General features: G+C 44.6%; 1 protein-coding gene across 3 annotated transcripts in view; it reads right to left on the bottom strand.

Moving 5' to 3' along the window:
• NTRK3 (neurotrophic receptor tyrosine kinase 3) overlaps nt 1-20,399 on the bottom strand; it is a 422,363-nt gene that overhangs the window by 38,054 nt on the left and 363,910 nt on the right. For all 3 annotated transcript variants that reach the window (XM_086364673.1, XM_086364674.1, XM_086364675.1), the window contains exons 14-15: nt 13,720-13,892; nt 10,482-10,725 (exon numbers count right to left, since the gene is read on the bottom strand). In XM_086364673.1, coding sequence (XP_086220799.1) covers nt 10,482-10,725; nt 13,720-13,892 — 417 coding nt within the window. The remainder of the gene's footprint in view (nt 1-10,481; nt 10,726-13,719; nt 13,893-20,399) is intronic.

Genomic DNA, 20,399 nt, shown 5'->3' with positions numbered 1-20,399 from the left:
GATGTTTTGATCACAGAGCCTTTTAATAATCCAGTCCCCTGTGAGCATTAATAAATTGTCCTCCTGGTGCTAACTCCAGTCTCGTGGGTGTTTTAATTATTGTGAGACATTCTCTCAGGCCTTCTCACTGAAAAGCAGATTGTTTGGGCCTTTGGTAGGGAATCAGATCCTGCTGACTTTTTCTTAGGTGATGTTATTACATCTTTCAGACTCTGTTATTGTTGCCATTGTTGTTCAGCCGCTAAGTTGCAATCAACTCTTTGTGACCCCAAGAACTGCAGCATGCCAGGCTTCCCTGTCCTTCACCATCTCCCAGAGTTTGCTCAGACTCATGTCCATTGAGTCAGTGATGCCATCCAACCAGCTCATCCTGTCATCCTCTTCTCCTCTTGCCTTCAGTCCCTCCCAGCATCAGGGTCTTTTCCAATGAGTCAGCTCTTCACATCAGGTGGCCAAAGTATTAGAGTTTCAGCTCCAACATCAGGCCTTCCGATGAATATTCAGGGTTGATTTCCTTTAGGATTGACTACTTTGATCTCCCTGGCAAGTGGGGACTATAGGGTACACTTGAAAGTACTTTGGATGTTATTCCTTACCCATTATAAACACTTGACATATGGCTACGTATTTTTTAATTAAGCACTTTTATTAAGTATTTTTATGTGCAACATCTCTGTGATAAAAATGGAGTGGGTTCCTTTGCCTTCAAGGGAATTTCTGCTGCAGAGAGCTACAGGATATGCAAGTACCTGAAAGACTCAAGGACATGACTAAATAAACACAAAGGTCAAGAAGTTGGGGACTGACCCATTGAGTAAGGAAATGACCAATTTCAAGGACAAACCAGGCTGCAACTCAAAGGTCCATCCTGGCTATAGAGGTTAGAGAGCATGACTCAATGGAAGAGAGGTTGTCATGGTGTTTGGCAAAGGGAAAGAGATGGCATTTTGATGACCACTGCCAATCAAGTTTGGGATGTTGAACTTTTTCCAGAGTGCCTGTAATCATCTACTAAGCAGGGTGTACTGTGGTGATGGGGGTAATAGTGGTGGTGGTCATGGTGGTAATAAAACCAGCAGCACCCCAAGTCAATGATTTTACAAAGCTCTTGAATATCCATTATCCCATGTTATGCATAGGAATGAATGCACAGGTTATCAAGTCGCATTTGTTAAGGGCGAAAAAGGCAGGAGGACTGGGCTTAAACCAGCTTGTTTCTATCCACAAGGTTCAATGACCCTAACATCTTCCTCTCGGGTGACAAGGGGCATCACACACTTAGGAGGCCTGGAGAATGGGCTGTAATTCTGCAGGTCTTTGTTGACCACAAAATTCATAGTTACAGTTATCAAAAGTTAGTTCCTTATTGGAGCTACCAGATCCAAAATGGTAAAGCCCTTCCTGCGACCACCCAAATGTGCTTTCTTTTTCTTCCTGGACATCCAACTGACCAGTTCCAATTGTTTAAATCAGTCCCAGAAGATTGAGTGTTTGTTGTTTTTTTTTTTTTAATCTTTCCAGGTTCTTTTAAGTAGGCTCTTCTCCCCTTCAATGTTAGTATCCAGCACCAAAGACCATGATAGGAAATACTAGGCTTGTACCTTTAAATAATTTGCAGTTTCTTATATAGATCATCCTCGACTTACAACAGTTTGACTTTACCAGAGTATGATAATGATATGCATTCAGTAGAAACCATACATCGAATTTTGAATTTTGATCTTTCCCTGGGCTAGCGATATGCAGCAAGGAACTCTCTCATGATACTGGGTAGTGGCAATGAGTCTCAGCTTCCGGTCAGCCGTGACGTCACAACCCACACATTTATAACCATTCTGTACCAACACAACCCTTCTGTTTTTCACTTTCAGTTAAGTAATCAATAAATTTCATGAGACACTCAACACTTTTTTATAAATACACTTGGTGTTAGATGATTTTGTCCACTGAAGGGTAATGTAAGTGTTCAAGCCCATTTAAAGTGGGCTAGGCTAAGCCATGATGTTCAGCAGCTTAGGTGTATTAACTGCATCTTTGACTTCTTATATTTTCAATTTACAGTGAGTTAGAAGTAAGCCCATTGTCCCTGGTGACTCAGACAGTAAAGCCTCCACCTGTGATGCAGGAGACCTGGGTTCAGTCTCTGAGTGGGGAAGATCCCCTGGAGAAGGGAATGGCAATCTACTCCAGTGTTCTTGCCTGGAGAATTCCATGGACAGAGGAACCTGGTGGGCTACAGTCCATAGGGTTGAAAAGAATCAGACACAACTTAGCAACTAACACACACACACAAGCCCATTGTAAGTCAAGAAAGATCCGTATATAATTTCTACCTTATTCATTTACGTAGAATAATAACTATCATCTACTGAGTGCCTAATAGGTAACAGGTAATTCACATACATTATCTTATTCAATCCACACAAAAGAAATTGTTTTCATTTTTTTCAGATGAGGATCTACGGCTTAGAGAATTGAAGAAAATTTCCTAAATTCTGGAGTTCATAAGCAGAAACTCAAGATTCAAAGGAATATCTTCTCTTCAATGTTGGCATCCAGCACTACATAATGGAAATACTCTGGCTTGCAACGTTAAATTCTAAGTATATCCTTGGCCCACTTTCTCTTGGGCCACGTTCTCCCCATCCCCACCTCAGCTTTGCCCTGTAGGATTAGCTAAACCTGAAAAGTCAACAAGCAGGAGTAAAAACTGTGTTTAAAATTCTGAATTTCAAATGTAATGTTGACCCAGTCTTCTGCCTTCTCCTCCTCCTGTTTAGACTCAGATCACAAAGTCTTGGGCTTTGAGGATTAGGAGAGAAATACAATTCCCCACTAGGAGGAAGTCAAGGGAATATACTGTTCTCTTTACATGCAAATATCTTAATTACAGCTGGTAAAAAAGATATTTGTATGGAAATTTATGTATCTTTATATGTTATATATTCAGTTTGCCATTAAAAAAACAACCCTTTATACTTGGGGAACCTAGACAGGGTCTATTATAATACTCGCCACTGTCAAGTTACAAAGAGGCTACCATCCCAGCCAACCAAAAGAGAGAGAGAGATGGAGTGAATCAACACCCCGCTGCCTTCTCTTCTTCCTTGAGGTTGGGTTCCTGTACAAACATGCCTCAAGTTCTTGATATTTTCTGATGAGGATTCACCCTGGTCTTTTTTTTTTTTTTAATCAATACCTGTCCTCATGGAGATCAGGCTGACTATGATAGCATCCATCCCATGCTTGCACCACTGTCATCGACAAAAGAAAACTGCTAGATTTCAATACAGGAGATGAAATCAAATTGAGGAGACTCCTAGAAACTGCTCTCAGAAAAAGGATATAATATATATATATATTTGGCATGTCAAGGGAGGGAAAGATTTATATCCTTTTGATTCCCCTCCAACGAATAAAATACAACCAATTACCTATGAGACATACCACGCCATTTTGGTCTCACTAAGCATCTATTTAGCGTTTTCCTGAGTGTTCTAATGTCTGTTTTAGAATATAATCTGTGTTTATCTCTTCTAAGGATATTGGACAGGATAAACTTGTTTTGCAGCAGGTAGAGGCTAGACATAACTGAGAACTTCCCATTTCTAAAGGGTGCTACAAATTAGAAAGAAAAGGATAAATCTCTCACCGATGAGAGTTTCCTTTTGCCACAGCTGGAAGGAATAAGGAGGAACCAGTGGAATCCCGGGAGATACAGGGGAATAGAGCAAACAAACCATCTGTCGGGGATGATTTTGAAGCTGCTCTGCCTGGGGCCACAGGGGTGAAATAGATGACATTTAAGGCTGCTTCCAGCTTCATGTTTCTTTAAAATTGAATGATTTGGCATTTGTTCATCTGTTTTTCTAACACTCCAGGGACACAGAATGGACTAGGTGGCCTAAAAGATGCATTTGTTAAAAATCTATCCTGACCCTTCATTTCACTGTTATTCTTTTTCAAGGTTACGATTCAAAACAGCAAGAGGCTTTGAGTTCCCAGGCACTGGCCTTGAGTTCACCTTCCTCAGCCCCACTGATTCCGATGGCTTCTCTTCCATACTCCACTGCTACCGCCATGGCCAATAGCCTTATTGCCTCTTCCCTGGACCATGGCCACGTCCAACCTTGGTGGCCTCAGGTCCCAGTGGTCTCCCCTACATGACACTGCCTGATGGCTCATCCTCACTTTGCCTCATTTACACTAAAACAGATGACAAATTCCCAAGACTGTCCTGCAGCTACCCATGTCAGAACAGTTGGCCTTTCAAGAGCTGCCACCATGGTCCCACCCTTTACGAACATTTCCTTCCATGTATCTTTCATATACCTTAGGTTTGGCTGGTTGAGTGATACACTGTTCTAGATCCCTCTCTCAGTTTGCCGATTTCCAAGCCATCTTCATTCCTCCTAAAATTCAACCCACTGACTGTCTCAAGATCCAAATCACCCATCTAATTAGATGGGCTTTTGGAATTGGTCATCCTATTGCATTACGGTGGAATTACAAATTTTCCTCCTGTTTTATATTCCCTAAGGAAATTTTTTTTTTTGCCCCCCACTTCTGTGTCATGTGGGATCTTAGTTCCAGGGCTGGGGATTGAACCAGAGACCCCTGCTGTGGAAGCGCAGTCTTAACCACTGGGCCTCCAGGGAAGTTCCACCCTATGAAAATTTAATTCCCTTGGGAATAAAGATTGCGTTCTCTTCATCCTTGCACATAGGGAATTGTACTGAATCCTGTCTCTAACACATAGACCTCCTCAATGGCTATGGGATTTGGCACAAGGGGAAATAAACCAGCATGGACAAGTTTAGCAAATACACATGGTGAATTAATCATCCAAAGGCTGTAGAAATGTTCTAACACTGACTTATTGTTGAGGAATCTCAAAGCCTTGAAGACATCACCAACCCTCATCAAGGCTTAGCTATAAAACGTAGGCTAACAATGTCTGATCTCTTACTTATCTGGAAGGTCTTAGAAGACCCTCTTATTTTCCTGGCATAGCACTAAGAGTCTGGTGAGAAAGTGCAAAGCTCTACAATCAGCACGTGTAAAATGAGCACTTCTTCTTTAGCTGGTTTGAGTGGGAGGGCTTACGAGACAGGGTTGGGAGGCATGAGGTGGGAGATTCAGATGGAATTCAAGGGCAGAGTCATTCATCCACTGATCTCCTGCTGCTACCATTCTGGTTGTCACCTCTGTCACTATTAAGTGTAGCTGGAATACATAAAATCTACTCTAGATCTTATCTGAAGAGCCTAGGACCTCCCTGGTGATCCAATAGTTAACAATCTGCCTGCCAATGCAGGGAACACGGTTTGATCCCTCATCTGGGAACATCCCACATGCCACAGAACAACTAAGCCCATGTACAGCTACTGAGCCTGTGCTTTAGAGCTCATGAGCCGAAACTATTGAGTCCACATGTTGCAACTATTGAAGCCTGCATACCCTAGAGCGCATGCTCTGCAACAAGAGAAGCCACCGCAATGAGAAGCCCATGCACTGCAATTAGAGAGAAGCCCTGGCTTACGACAAAAGAGAAAGCCCATGTGGCAATGAAGACCCAGCACAGCCAAAAATAAACAAATAAAATTAACTGGGGAGCCTGCTGACTGAATCCTGACACTCAGCTCTGCAGAGCATGGAAGCCCCCCGACCCTCCCAAAAGTGATGCCTATTTGGGTTCTTCTTGGTCTGGCCTCATCCACTTCCTGCACTCTGAATTTCCACTCTGAGGTCATCCATGCATTGATTCATCTTTTTACTGGGTGTCTGCCAGGTTCTAGGTCCCATGCCAGGCACAGAGGATGGCAGAGTGAATAGGAAGGCACTCTCCTGGCCCTCTGGTTCCGTAAGATTGGAGCACCAAGCCCCTCCACCACCAGTCTTCCTGTATCAACATACCATCTCCCTTCCAAATCAAAACATCTGAAAATATTTCGTTCCTGGAAACCCCAACCTCCTCTTCTTCTAGGACTTTCCTAATTCCAGACTTAACTTCTCAAATTGTAGTATTGTCTGATACTCTGAGACAGATATAATGCTACTCAAAACCCACCCTTGTCAAAGCCTGTTTAAAGGCAATCTCCAAAGTGGCTGAGCCAGTGACCCATCAAGGAAAAGCGATCTGTCATGGGGCACAGTCTTAAGAAGACAGAACAAATCGCTCTGGCACTCACTCTGGGGCAGAGTTGTTTGTTTTTCTCTCCCTAAATGTGTAACAGGAAATTAGGCAGTTCACCTTTGTGTATCACTTTCATACGTGTACACGAGCCAGATGGCACCTCTTTGTGTTAAGAAATTTAAAAGGAAAGACTAGAAGGAGAAGTTTATCTCCACTTCCTCTGCCCTCCTAAACACATCCTGGAATCTACACTGGGCAGGGGAGCACACATATACACATACAAACACACACACAACATACGCACACACCAGAGTGATAAGCATGTAGCTGTGTAAGGTGGGCTTCCCAGGTGACCTAGTGGTAAAGAACCTGCCTGCTGATGCAGGAGATATAAGAGATGCGGGTTTCATCCCTGGGTCAGGAAGATCCCCTGTAGAACGGAATGGCAACCCACTCCAGTATTCTTGCCTGGAGAACCCCATGGACAGAGGAGCCTGGTGGGCTGCAGCCCATGGGGTCACAAACAGTAGGACACGACTCAGCACACATGCATGAAGCTGTGTTAAGCACCAGAAACCAGCAAACTCCTAGACCCAGTAGATTTCAGTAACATACGGTAGCCCAGAGGTGCAAACCTGTCCTGGCTGTCCGCTTGCAGAGAGAGTCCTTCAGTGCTCTTGCTATCTAATAAATCACCACCTTCCCCTGGAGTCTCAGCTGGTGTACCAAACAAACAAACAAAAAAATCTTTCATAAATCACCTGAACATGAGCTTGGCTCTAAGATTCATGAGCAGGACCCTATAAACACTGACCAGAAGAACAGGCAAATACTGATGACCCAGGATTTCTGGTTAAGTTGAAACCTCGGCAGGGAAATTTTCCCTACGTGGTCAACATAAAGATCTGCTCCTTCAGGGAAGCTGTGCTATCCCAGTTTAATTTCCAGTGGTCAGGAGGGCCTTATCTCTGACCCAAAACTTACACCTGGAAGTAAGATTATCCCTGAGGTTCTCCTGCCTTGGGTGTGATGGGAACTAAGGAAAACAAACAATAATTTCTTCAGTTAGAAGTGTATTCCAGGCTCTTTATGCATATTAACTTGCTGAACATCAAAAACAACTCAACTGAGAGACTATGTTTGTCCTCATTTGAAAAATGGGACGATTACATAAAGGTTTCAGCAAAACACATTGACGTTCCATGGCGGTTAATGGCCATGTTAGGTTGTGAACACAGGTAAGATTGCACCCAATACAGAACTCCTTTGTCACCTCGATGTCATCCAGTATGAATAATAAGACTTCCTAGTTTATTACTGATGTGACCTCAGGCAAGTCTTTTGTTTTACAGAAGTGGGAGTGGGGCTGTGTTCATATTAAAGCATTGTGAGCATCTGAACATGAAGAAATGACAAGCTGATCTTTGAATACAGAGAGTATAATATCTACCCACCACCAGTGGAGTATGTAGCTCTCTAATGGAGAGCTGTGTTTTGACTGCAATGTTGTTGTTATTTAGTCACTAAGTCGTGTCTGATTCTTTTGGGACCCCATGACTGTAGCCCACCAGGTTCCTCTGTCCATGGAATTTCCTAGGCAAGAACACTGGAATGGGTCACCATTTCCTCCTCTAAGGGATCTTCCCAACCCAGGGATAGAACCCAAGTCTCCTGAATTGCCAGCAGATTCTTTGTCAGATAGCTTTAGTGGTAAAGAATCTGCCTGCCAATGCAGGAGACATAAGAGATGCGGGTTTGATCCCTGGGTTGGGAAGATACCCTGGAGAAGGGGATGGCAACCCATTCCAGTATTCTTGTCTGGAAAATCCCATAGACAGAGGAGCCTGGAGGGCTACGCTCCACAGGGTCTCAAAGAATTGGACACAAGTGAAGTGCCTTAGCCCACAGGAACCACTGAGGAAGACCTTTGATTGCAATAGCTCTCCTTTTTTTAAATTTCATATTTCTTTGGGACCATCCATTTTCAAGCCAGCTGGCCTCTGCTTACCTGGCTTAGCCCTCATGAAGAGGGAACTGTGGCTGCCTAGTATAAGAACAGTTTCCCATCTCACTCCCTTCCTTGAATTCCAACCTGCCCTAGAGCCCACAGAAGTGAGATAGATTTACTTCTTGTAACTGTCCCAGGAGTAAAGAGAGATAGTTCACAACTGTTTAAGCCAGGGCAAAGCAAGATCGTTTGGAGATGGGATCTTTTCTTTCTTTCTCTCTCTCTCTCTCTCTTTTAAATCAGAACAGAGAAATATTAAGTGCATTTCTTAAAGCAGGTTTGAAAGCTGAGGTTGCACACATGCTGTTCAGATACTGTTTCCCAAGATCCCAAGATTGGTCTAATCAAAATCCGCCTCACACAGAAAAACAATGATCCATCCCTAGCTTTTATCAACACCAACATAAATCTGAGCTCAGCCAGACAGGCCAGCAAACCCCATTACGCAGAGTGCAGAGGCAATTAAATGGTGCCAGCTCCAGCTAGACTCACGAAATCTATGACCCATGGTCCCTTGGTAACCACACCAATGCTTCTCTTGGAAACAACTGGGAAAAAATTGGTCTAGATGCTAAAGAAAGACTCCACTTTGATATTTCCTGGCAGGTCTGCCCTGCCCATCAGTCTGTGCCTACCACTACATCATGCTTCTTTTTCCAAATCTAGGGATGCTAAGACTGGGCAGGTGGCTAGACAGAAGAAGGGTTTCTTCTGTCAGCAAAAGGTAGCTTTCTGCTGACATTCTACCTTCCCTACTGTTCGATCTACTTTGCTTTATATCCTCATGATTGTATATCATCTGCCATCTTTCAATTATACCGTGAACATGTCAATTTTTAGGCACAAAAGGAGTTTCTCAAATATTCCATTTTTCCCCAGGTTATGGCTAAATTAAAGTGTCTTCACTGCTATATTTGAAATGGATAATCAACAAGGACCTACTGTATAGCATAGGGAACTCCGCTCAATGTTATGTTGCAGCCTGGATGGGAGGGGAGTTTGGGGGAGAATGGATACATGTACACATATGGCTGAGTCCCTTTGCTGTCCACCTGAAACTCACAACATTGTTCATTGGTTATGCCCCAATGCAAAATTAAAAGTTAAAAAGAAATCAGATAAAGTGTCTTGAGTGATCCATTATAATGTCTGGGCAATGTTTTTTAGGCAAAGCCATCATAAGCATCCAGACAGAGTTGATTTGCAGATGCCAATCCCAAACTCCCAGCTCCTGACCCACCTTGCTCAGGCCAAAAAGCTGGGTCCTTTGATTCACAATATGATCATTCATTCCATACAAAGAAGATGAGGGAAATTGCTGCCTTGTCTCTCGACCTCCAAAACATTGCACCACCTTCTCCTTATACACCATCCAAACTCCTCATCCATTCAAAGTCCCTAAAGTAAATCTCCCATGTACTTGAAGCATCTGCCTCTCTAATCAATATACAGAAGTTATTGTATCTCTGTATACAGGTTGCACCCATATTTCTCCTTGGGGGAAAAAAATGCCATGCATGCCCACTTGCCCTTTCCCTGGCAATAATAACACTGTCAGAATCACTCCATGATCCATGGGAAGAAGATTCTCAAATATTAAGGGGGAAAATGTGGGGGGTGCAAAGTAAGATACCTATTAATATAAAGTAGAAAAGTGTATTGAAGTAAAGTTGAATGTGGTGTTTCCTTTCACCATCAAACAGCTTCCCCTAAGGCCCATTTGCAACTGTCTCCAAAGTTGGCGATGAGAACCTACTTCCTTCACTCATCTTTCTTATACCATTTGGATAATTCTGCTCAGCAACACACTAACCATTTTGATCCTTTATGTTGGGTTCTGCCTTCTCATTGAGATCTATCTTTGCAAATGAGCCTATATGGTCACCAGTAATGTTAAAGAACAATAATGTGCTGTTGGTGAGGCCGGGTAGGGAACTGTGTTGAAAGATTTTAAAATGTAGCATCAAGTTGAGCTTGTCCATGTGTGCATTGGGGGACACATATATACATATATGTGTATATATATGTATATATTGGTATCTGTTTTCATGAAGAATGAGTACTGATGGACGTAAGAACACAGTGCATATGTCATTGCAATGTAAGGATATAGTCGCGTATTTCTATCCAGGTGGAAGGGATGAGTAAGCTATCAAGAGAAAAATTGACAGGTATGTAGAGATGCAGGCGTGGCCAAAAGATAAGCATCAAGTGTCTACCTGGGCACAGGAGTGTATGCGTGTGCTCCAGAGTAACAGGGTTAATGGACAATGACGGAGACATGTGAGCAAGGTGCTAGCTGAGCCATGGATGCTGCATCGGGGGAGGCCCCCTTACCCTGTAGTAATCGGTGCTGTAGACGTCTCTGGACATGCCAAAGTCTCCGATCTTCACCAGCAGGTTGGCTCCAACCAGGCAGTTCCTGGTGGCGAGGTCCCGGTGCACGAAGTGCTGGGAGGCCAGGTACACCATGCCAGAGGCGATCTGACTGGCGATGTGGAGCATCTGGGAGAGCCCCAGCTCGCCTTTCGCCTGGCGCGGTTGCCCATCCACAAGGATCATCGCATCTGGCCCATGGGCCCTGTAGGGATGGGGGTAGGAGGAGAAGGGAGGGAGCAGAGAGAGTTCAGATCAAGGAGAAATGCCTTCTTGATTCCCTTGGCTCTGGAATGCACCACAGAGATGAATGAAATCTCTTTTCTCAGCCTCCTTGCGGCCTATTTCTATCTACCCCAAACTCTATTATGTAAGCCTGATTAGGGTGAAATATACAATTAAGATTCCCATCTAAGAAGACAGCAGACTCATTTTAATGAATCAAGGAGTGAACGTACTCTTTTGGATATTTTACTGCCATCCAGGGGCTTCCCAGTTCCTTCATGTCTACTATAGAGTAATTAATAAAACGATAATTAACACCTACATAACCCTGACTATGTTCCGTGCACAGCTTTATGTATCTGTAATGTACTAATTCCCTTAATCATCCCCCCCAACTTTGAGATAAGGAAACTGAGGTACCTCATCTGGCCAAAGTCTCGCAGCAGCCACATGGGTGACACGTGACTATGGAGCAGAGGTTTAAACGTTAAGCTTTCAGACGGCTCGTTAAAGAGATTCCTGAGCCCCACCGCCTACGATTCTGGTTCTAGGTGGAGCTCTTTCAGGTGCATTTCCTGCAAGCTCTCAGTAATGATGCTTCCAGTAGTGATACAGTCCATGCTGTGGGTAGCAGCACTATCTTCAGTCCACACTGATAACCTCCCCACTCCCCTGCCTAGGACTGGGCAATTTCTGTGGATGGCAGGACAGGATGAAGAGAGCCTGGGACCCTAGGCAAAGACGTGGGAGCCATAGCACCCACTGCATCCCAAATCATGGCCCAGATTTGTTATCCAAACACCTTGCCCTGTCATATCAGTCATTTTAGTATTCATCTTTTCTCCAGGAAGCCCAGTGAGCCGTAACCACACCCAGGCCTTTATTTATGAAGTTGTGAGCCAAGGAGCCCCACTGTACAGAGAAGCCTTGGCCTGTTTTATCACTTCTCCAATTTCCACTGAAAGGCACCGTTAAATATAAACACATTCATTTTATTATCTCCTGTGGGCACTGCCTCCCTCGTGCCTCTAGAGGAGACCAACTGCCTTAGCTCACAAGGAAGATGGACCAGCAGACAAGCTCCATTCCAGTTTATTGGAAGAATGCACTGGATTCCCTAAAACCCATCAACTGGGAGATGCGAGAGCAGGAAGGACCTTCTATGCTCTTTTTCTTCCTCTTCCTGTAGAGTAGGCATGACAGGGACATAGAGCAGTACTCAGGACCTCTCTTGAGCCTTGCCGGTGGGGTTGCTTAGGTCTACCATTGAATCAGTGGGGAGGGTTTGATGGAAAAACGGAACATATCCCTTGACTTCAGAAGAATGGGAGCACAAGAAGAGGAAGATCTCAAGTACTGAGAAAAGATGCTGTTTGTTTTAGAAACTATTATGGTTCACAGCTCTGATAAAATAATATTGCAGTAATTTTAATCATAGCTACCATTGGTTGAACACTTGTCCAGGCTTTACACAAATATACTCATTGAATACTCATAACAACAAACATATGAAGCACTTATGAATGGTCTTGTTTTCCAGGAGAGAATTAAGAGTTAATAACTTGTTCTAGGTTACATCACTAAGACACATCCAGGATATGAACCCAAGTCTGTCTCATGCTAAGGACTCAGTTCTTCAGGAAATGAGTAGGTTTCACCGTGAAATCAAGTTTAGGAGGTTTAGAACATCCTACAGATACTTTCAAATCCTCTAGGGCCAGTTTTGGAAACCTGGTGTTTACCCTTTCCATTTCCTCTTCAAAGCACAGTACTCATTTGAATGTCCCACTTCAAGGAGATACTCATCAGGTGTAGGGGAGTGTGTTAGAGTTTACCATAACCCACACATGAGCTCTGGAAATCTCATTCTCAGCAGTAGAACCCAAAAGTTGGCTATGCAAAGACCACACCCTAAAAGCATCCAGGGCCTGAGTGTTCAATATGTTTTATGAGACCCTGGACTGTACACACTCTCACACACGCTTGCTACCTCCACATCTGGGCAGTAATTGGAGACAGCAGGTGTGGGAGGCAGAGAAATGCTAACTCTGCTCTATTGGTGAGATGCTATCTTCTCTGGGGAAGGTAGATTTCCAACCCTTACTTGTAACTCTATCCAGCACTTCTGGCTGGGGTTCCAGTCTCTTAGAAGCTCTATCAAGATCCTCTCAAAATCCAGATGATCTTGCTCTAGGCTTGGGGAAACCCTTTTTACAAAAAAAAAAAAATCCAATACTTATAGAACAGTGCCAGCCAACAGGACTTTCTATTAATGGAAATGCTCTGTACCACACTGTTCAATATGATAGCCACTAGTCACATGTGGCTACTGAGTATTTGAAGTGTGGCTGGAGAGACAGAGGAATTTTTACATTTTACTTAAATTTAGTCATTGTAGATTTAAATTTAAATAGCCATATATGGCTACTGTACTGGATAGCACAGTTCTAAATTTATCTGGGGGAAAATCTGCCCTTTTTTTCAACCATCTGTCTCCCCATGAGTTTGTAACCTTGTCCTTTCTTATTCATCATCAAAAAGTCTCTCACAAGGAGGCTTTCAGGAGGTGTGGTAGGGACTAGCCTCACTTTGCAAGTGAGAACATAAGACATAAGGTCAGAAAGCTATTCAGAACATCAGGGGGAAAACTGGCCCTTTAGAATCTTAAAGTTGGAAGTTACACACTGGCAGTCCCTCTGGGCTCCCTCCTTGGAGCCATTCCAGACCTGGAATGCAGGTTACCTGAAAGTAATCCGCAGGTTACTTTTCATAGCATCCTCAACTTCCCTCCTGAGAAATCAGGGGCAAAGGCCCGCATCCAATTGCTCAGGAGGTAATGTAGAAGAATGAAAGGTTGCTTCTCATTTCTAATCCCCAGACTGAAGTGTTAGGAGGAGCAACGGGACTTCTGGCTCCAGAGAGAACCCCAGTGGTGCAATGGAAATGACAGGAGGGGGTGGCCGTCCTGGCATACCTGAGGAACTTGTTCAGGTCTCCATGCTTCATGTACTCAAAGACCATGATGAGGGGGTCCCCGTCCCCGCACACCCCGTAGAACTTGACGATGTGCTCATGCTGCAAGTTGGTGAGCAGCTCGGCTTCCCTCTGGAAATCCTTCCGGGCTGCCAGGGTGGGGTCCTTCAGGGCCTGGAAACAGCATGGGACATTGATTATTAGCAACTAGAGGGCAGGGGCTTATCTATTTCCTTCCTGGGAAGAAAGCTGGTGCCCATCCCAAACACAATGCTGGTCCCCAACAAGTAAGATCTTAATCGAGCTTTAAAGACCATGAGACTAAGTCACAAAGGCCAGGCCTGACTCGTGCTTCCTTCAGCGCTGTGAACCTTATAGAAACAAAAGCCAACTTTCTGGTATCTATGTCACATCTGCCAGCTAGGAAGCCCTAGCCTTCCTCTGAGATTAGTGTGAATGACAGAGGAGGAGGGGAGCTGGGAGGTGGGATACCTGACAACCCCCATCCCCTAAGAGTTCCTTGAAGAAATGGTCTCACAATTAAAACAGTGGGGAAACCACTGCCCCCAATTGTTTTAACTTTGCAAATTAGCCTATACCCACTGCTGCTGCTGCTGCTGCTGCAGCGTCGCTTCAGTCGTGTCCAACTCTGTGCGACCCCATAGACGGCAGCCCACCAGGCTTCCCATCCCTGGGATTCTCCAGGCAAGAACACTGGAGTGGGTTGCCATTTCCTTCTCCAATGCATGAAAGTGAAAAGGGAAAGTGAAGTCGCTCAGTCGTATCCGACTCTAGTGACCCCATGAACTACAGCCTACCAGGCTCCTCTGTCCATGGGATTTTCTAGGCAAGAGTCCTGGAGTGGGGTACCATTGCCTTCTCCAAGCCTATACCCACAGCCCATCCGAAATCAGGCTGACAACATAATTAAGTTTCCTTACTCTTTCTATTCCTTGATTTTAGATTGTGAAGAGGTGAATATTTGTAGAGAAACAACAGGGCTTCCCAGTTGGTGCTAGCAGTAAAGAACCCTCCTGCCAATGCAGGAGACATAAGAGATGTGGGTCGATCCCTGGTGAGGCAGAGGTAGGGAGGATCCCCTGGAGGAGGGCATGGCAACCCACTCCAGTAGTCTTGCCTGGAGAATCCCATGGACAGAGGAGCCTGGTGGGCTACAGTCTGTGGGGTCACAAAGAGTCGGACACAACTGAAGCAACTTAGCACACATGCACGCACATGAACACTTTGGCTTCTATAAAGGCGTTTTCGTTCTCCTTGTAGATGGAAGAATTGGGGGGTAAGGGGGACTACAGCTGTGGGAATGGCATTCAATGGGCAGAAGCCCCAGGACCCAGCCAGGACTAGGGCCTGGGGCAGACCTGGCCTACCCCGTTAAATCCCAGGGTAGGAGGGATGGTGGGCAGCTGGTGGCCATGGAAATGTCACACCTGGGCCCCTTTTGGAGAATCCAGTATTCAGGAGAAGCACTAGACCAGGCCCCTTGCCCTGGGACCCAGGAAGATAAATGGAAGAGCAGTGCTCAGAAGGGTTATCCAGGGACTTCCCTGGTGGTCCTGTGGTTAAGGCTTCACCTTCCAACGCAGGGGACATAGGTTCGATCCCTGGTTGGGGACTTAGGATCCCACATACCTCGTGGCCAAAAAAACAAAACATAAAATAGAAGCAATGTTGTAACAAACTCAGTAAAGACTTAAAAAAAAGTTTGTCAGTGAACAGAGACTTTCTAAGACCAGAAGGGAAGGGTGAGACCAGAGCACATGCAAGGGACCCTGAATAGGGCACTGCCCTGGGGGTGCAGCCACATTGGCCGTGGCGAATGATGAACTGTGATGGGGAGGGTCATTCCTGCAGGAGGAGCCGCCTGGGCAGGTGTGTTCACATATGGCTTCAGCCTTCCTTCCCCTCCCCATGAGATCAGAAGGCAAATGGAGCCAAAAATCCACTTGCTTCAATTGACAAAGTTTAGTAACCCCAAGAGACAGGACATGAGGCAATGAAGGAATGGGTGTGCACTTCACATGTCATTTTCAGGGCAGTGAGAATCTAACAGGAGATTGGTTTTCATTCCCTCTGCCAGTTTCTGGCCTTTTCTGGTTATTTAGGCCAACTAAGTTCCTCCATAGATGATGCTACTATTGAAAATCCTCCCTAGCCAGACATCTTTTTCTTGCCACGGCAACCCCCATTAGCTGAAATCCACAGAGGTACCTTGGCTTACAGCGCTGCAGGAATGTGAATGTGTGAAAATTGTATCGAGGGGGCCCACCAAACCTCCATCAGTCATTAGCATACATTAGAGATGATGGACTCACAGCTTTAAAAGGGCCCTAGATAGCATCATTGGTTTCCACCTGCTCACTTCTGGTGTTGGAAAAACTGATGCTCCATCCTGTTTGGGGATCAGCACACATTCACACATCTTAAATGACAGAAGCTAAGAGTTTAACTAGACCACAGTGATCTCTTGGTGCTGGGCTTCTTTGATGTCTCAAAGTTCAATGGCAATGCCTCTAGGGCCATGGTCTCTCAGCCAGCGATCAAGGCCCACTCCAATGTCAACAAGCACCACCCTTCTTTCAACACTTGGAGTTTTCACCAAAAATCTGTTGGAATACATGATCCTAATGTTGACCACAGTGTTGGAAGCCACTTCATACAGCTTTCCCATTTTATAGGTGAGAAAACTGAGGTCCAGAACAGGGAAGTGATTTGCCAAAGATCATTCGAGAAGTAATAGCTTGAGCATGAAGTCCAGGATACATTCCTGTCCAGCTTACCTGCTTGAGTTAATTTATCAGATCAATTAAGTCAATGGGCAGGTTCCCCAGGGGAATGGTGGGCACAGAAATTAAAAGATGTGAAAGGGCAGAGGAGAGGGTCAGGAAAGGTGAAGAGTGTGGGCTGCCAGCAGAATAAAGGATGCCAGGCTTAGGGCGGGCCAAGGTCAAAGGGAAGTGGGAGGGCCCCTGGTCCATTGCTGATTTTTACTAGCTCTTATCTCCTGTGCTTTCTGCTTCACCTCTGGCTGCCTTCTCAGAAAAGCTACCTGATAATAAAGGCATCAGTTGCCTTGGGTTCACATCCAACCAGAACAAAGATGTGTGCAAAGCTTTTTTGGTACAGAAGAAGGCAGAGGGTCATGGTGACAGGAAACCTCTCTTGGTGACCCGCTGCATGAGCTGGGGTGTGGGTATGTATAGGATGACTGCCAGTGATTTATTTATTTTCATGAAGCATAAGAAGAGGGGAAGAAAAGGAACCCAGCATGGGTGGGATGGGAGAATACGAAGATTTATGTGAACCCTGGATTTATGAGAGGGAAAAGCAGATCAAATTTGGGGCCAGCCAAATGGCCACTCTCCATCTCTGTAAATCATTCTGTCTCACAGTCCAGACGCCATTGGCAGCCATTGGATATTTCCGTTCTCAGCTCTCGAGCAGTGCCAGCCAGCATCCCTAAGGCGGGCGCCCTACACTGCAGGGCAGATAGGAGTTACACATTTGGGAGATGGGGCACAAAGCAACTGCTGTCTCTCTTAGTCTTCCTGCACCTCTTCTTCTGCCAGTTCTTTCTCCACCTTTAGGATGGGCTTTCCAGCTCTCCCAGATCAAACCTGAAGTTCCTGTATAATTGGCAAGGGGTCTGTTTTGGCAACTGGAGTCCAGAGCTGCAAGTGGCCCAGGTCCCCAGGGGTTGACGCAATTGGGAAAGAGATGCCAAGAGAGGAATCTTGAAAAGAAAAATCAGTTCAGAGACTCTCGTGTGCCTCTCAGCATCTTCTTCAAAGCTGGCAAACTTCATGATGGGTCACTCACCAGCCAGGGGCATGTGAGGGAGCAGGGGTTCCTTGCTGCTGCCAACTGTTAGTTTAGGGAGATGGGGCTGCCAAGGAGTCCCTGAAGCCAGGCAGGTGGCTGGCTAGACCCTTCCTGTAGCATCCATAGTGCAATGAGAAGAGCTGGAGTTTTCCCTTTCAATCTCCTTCTTTGCCCCCACCAAATCTGAAGACATTCCCTTTTCCAGTCTCCCATCTATGTACACCACGTCTCGTGTTCACTCCCAGCTCTGGGTGTCAGTGGGGCTGTGAGTTGGATAGGAGGGAAGGATCTAGATGGCCAGAACATTCACAGTTCTCAACACTTCCCAACACCTTCAGAGTCACTTCACATCATCTTTTCCAGTCCAGGGGTTTTGCTACTTTCCATTTCCTTTTTCTTTTATTAGAGTGGAGATATTTCAATTTCAAATTTTATTAATATACTGAAACACATTTTATTACATGTGAAGAACTGCATATATCCCTAGACACTAGAGCTTAGTTTTACTTATTTTTTTTAATTTTAAATAAGTGAAATCACACATGTATCTATGCATATATAATATATTTCTGTATCTGTCTTTTTTCATTCAACATTGATTTTGAGATTCTTCCAAGCTGTTGCATGTAGCTGTAGTTCATTCATTTTCCTTGTTGAAGAGTTTCCCACTGAAAGAATATACCACATTTATTTGTCTGTGCTGCTACTGATGGACACTGGGGTTGTTTCCAGCTTTGGGCTGCTGTAAAGAGTGCTTATGAACATTCTTAAACATATCTCTCCATAGATAAATAGGCAATTAGATAGATAGAGGTGAGACAGAGAGATCAACAGATATAGAGGATAGATATATACATAGGTAGGTAGGTAGAGAGACTAGATAAACAGATTAGACAGATGCATACATTAGATAGATAGATGTGTACAAGTGAGGCAGATTAACAGATATAGATGACAGACACATGTAAATTATATGGATAGACAGATAGATAACCTGTCAGGTCTAGACCTAGAGTGCAAACGCTCGGTCACACAGATGGTAATGTTATACAATACCAAACTGTTTCTCAAAACAGACTACTCTATACCTTCGCCAGAGTATGAAATTTGTGATTGCTCCAAATCCTTGTCAGCACTTTGTTTGGTCACTGCTGCTTAGCCATTCTGCTTCACGTACCACGGTATATCCTTCTGGGTCAATTTGCATTTTTCTGATGATGAATAATGCTGGACACCTTTCTCATATTTTATCAGCTATTTGTCAGAGGAAACTCTTTTGAGCAAGTCTATTGCTTGTCAAATAACTATTTAAGGGTGGCACCACCTATTTTAAAATATCAAAAATTTAAAACGCTTCTAATGTCACTCTCTTACACCACACACACATACAAATCACACTGCTTCGTTCTGCTCTCTGTTTCTTTCATGGGTATTCCCTTGTTGTCTCCCCAACAGTCTTCAGAACAGAGACTGGGGTTTCTGTTCTTTGTTTCCACCATAGCAATTGCTGGGCAAAAAAAAAAAAAAAAATCTTGCTTTAAAAACCACAATTGTGGGAAAACTTAATTTGGGGTTATTCTTGGATGTGTTCTCGGGAAGTCCACAATTACTCTGCCTCAACCTGAGAACAGACTCAATGGGAAGGAGTCTGAAGAAAGGAGTAAAATCTAGAGAGGATGAGAAGCAGGAAGCACCATTTCCTGGCTGTTCTCCGGAGAAAATGAGTGTCTTCTCCAGGGGCTGGGCGCTGGGCGGCTCCATCAGGCGGCAAATGGCATAAAATCCCAGAACATTCATGTCCTCAAGGTTCCCAGACCCAAGGAGGAAAGGAAACCGTTTTAAAAGGGTGAAAACAGAAACACATTTTCTGCATTACCCAGTCTGGGCACTGCCCTTTTAACACCACAACACTCAGTGGGAAATGCTTCCCAGGCTTGACGACATCATTTCATTTCCTGCTCTAAGCACAAAATTGTTCAGTTTCATTCACCAGTCCCCAGACGGATGCTGGAACACCCAGTAGAGGAGTGTCATCCTATAAATTAAAAATTTTAGGGCAGGGTAGATTCTAAGTGTAGGTACAAGTCCACACTCCTGGTCCAAGCAGTTTAAAGACACCCTTGCTCCTCTGACCACCCCACGTCTATGGAGACACACTTAGCAAGTTTATTCGTAAGAGAGCCAGCAACAATAGGCATTAGCCTTTTATGGGACAATACGCTAGTTCCTTATTTATTTTGTAGAGCAGAGGTCGACAGGCAATATCCACTCTTATAAAAAATAAAAATGCATTGGAAGACAGCCACCACCCCTATTTATTTATGTATGGTTTAGGCTGCTTTCCCATTACATGGGCAGAATTGAGTAGCTGTAAGGAAGTGCCTACGGTCCTCAAAGCCTACAGCTTTTACTATCTGGCTTTTAGAGAAGAAGTTCAACAACCCCTATTCCAGATGGTCAATGTAAGCTTGGCAGGTCATATGTCACATGTCTAAGCACACTTGGCTACTATCAACATCAAGAATAATGATGTTGGGACTTCCCTGGTGGTCCAATGGTTAGAACTCTGCACTTCCACTGCAGGAGGCTCAGTTTTCCATCCCTGGTCAGGGAACTAAAATCTCACCTTCCGCATAGTCAAAAAATAAATAATAAATAAGTAAACGAACAAAGGGCTTCCCCGGTGGCTCAGTGCTAAAGAATCTGCCCGAATGCAAGAGATATGGGTTTGATTCCTAGGTTGGGAAGATTCCCTGGAAGAGGAAATGGAAACCCACTCCAGCATTCTAGCCTGGAAAATCTCATGGACAGAAGAGCCTGGAGGGCTACAGTCCATAGGAT

This window comes from Bos grunniens, chromosome 21, assembly GCF_055505025.1.
Source record: "Bos grunniens cultivar Pamir isolate PY7600 chromosome 21, Bosgru_T2T1.0, whole genome shotgun sequence".
Lineage (NCBI taxonomy): Eukaryota > Metazoa > Chordata > Mammalia > Artiodactyla > Bovidae > Bos > Bos grunniens.
This window is presented reverse-complemented; position numbering and strand designations above follow the sequence as displayed.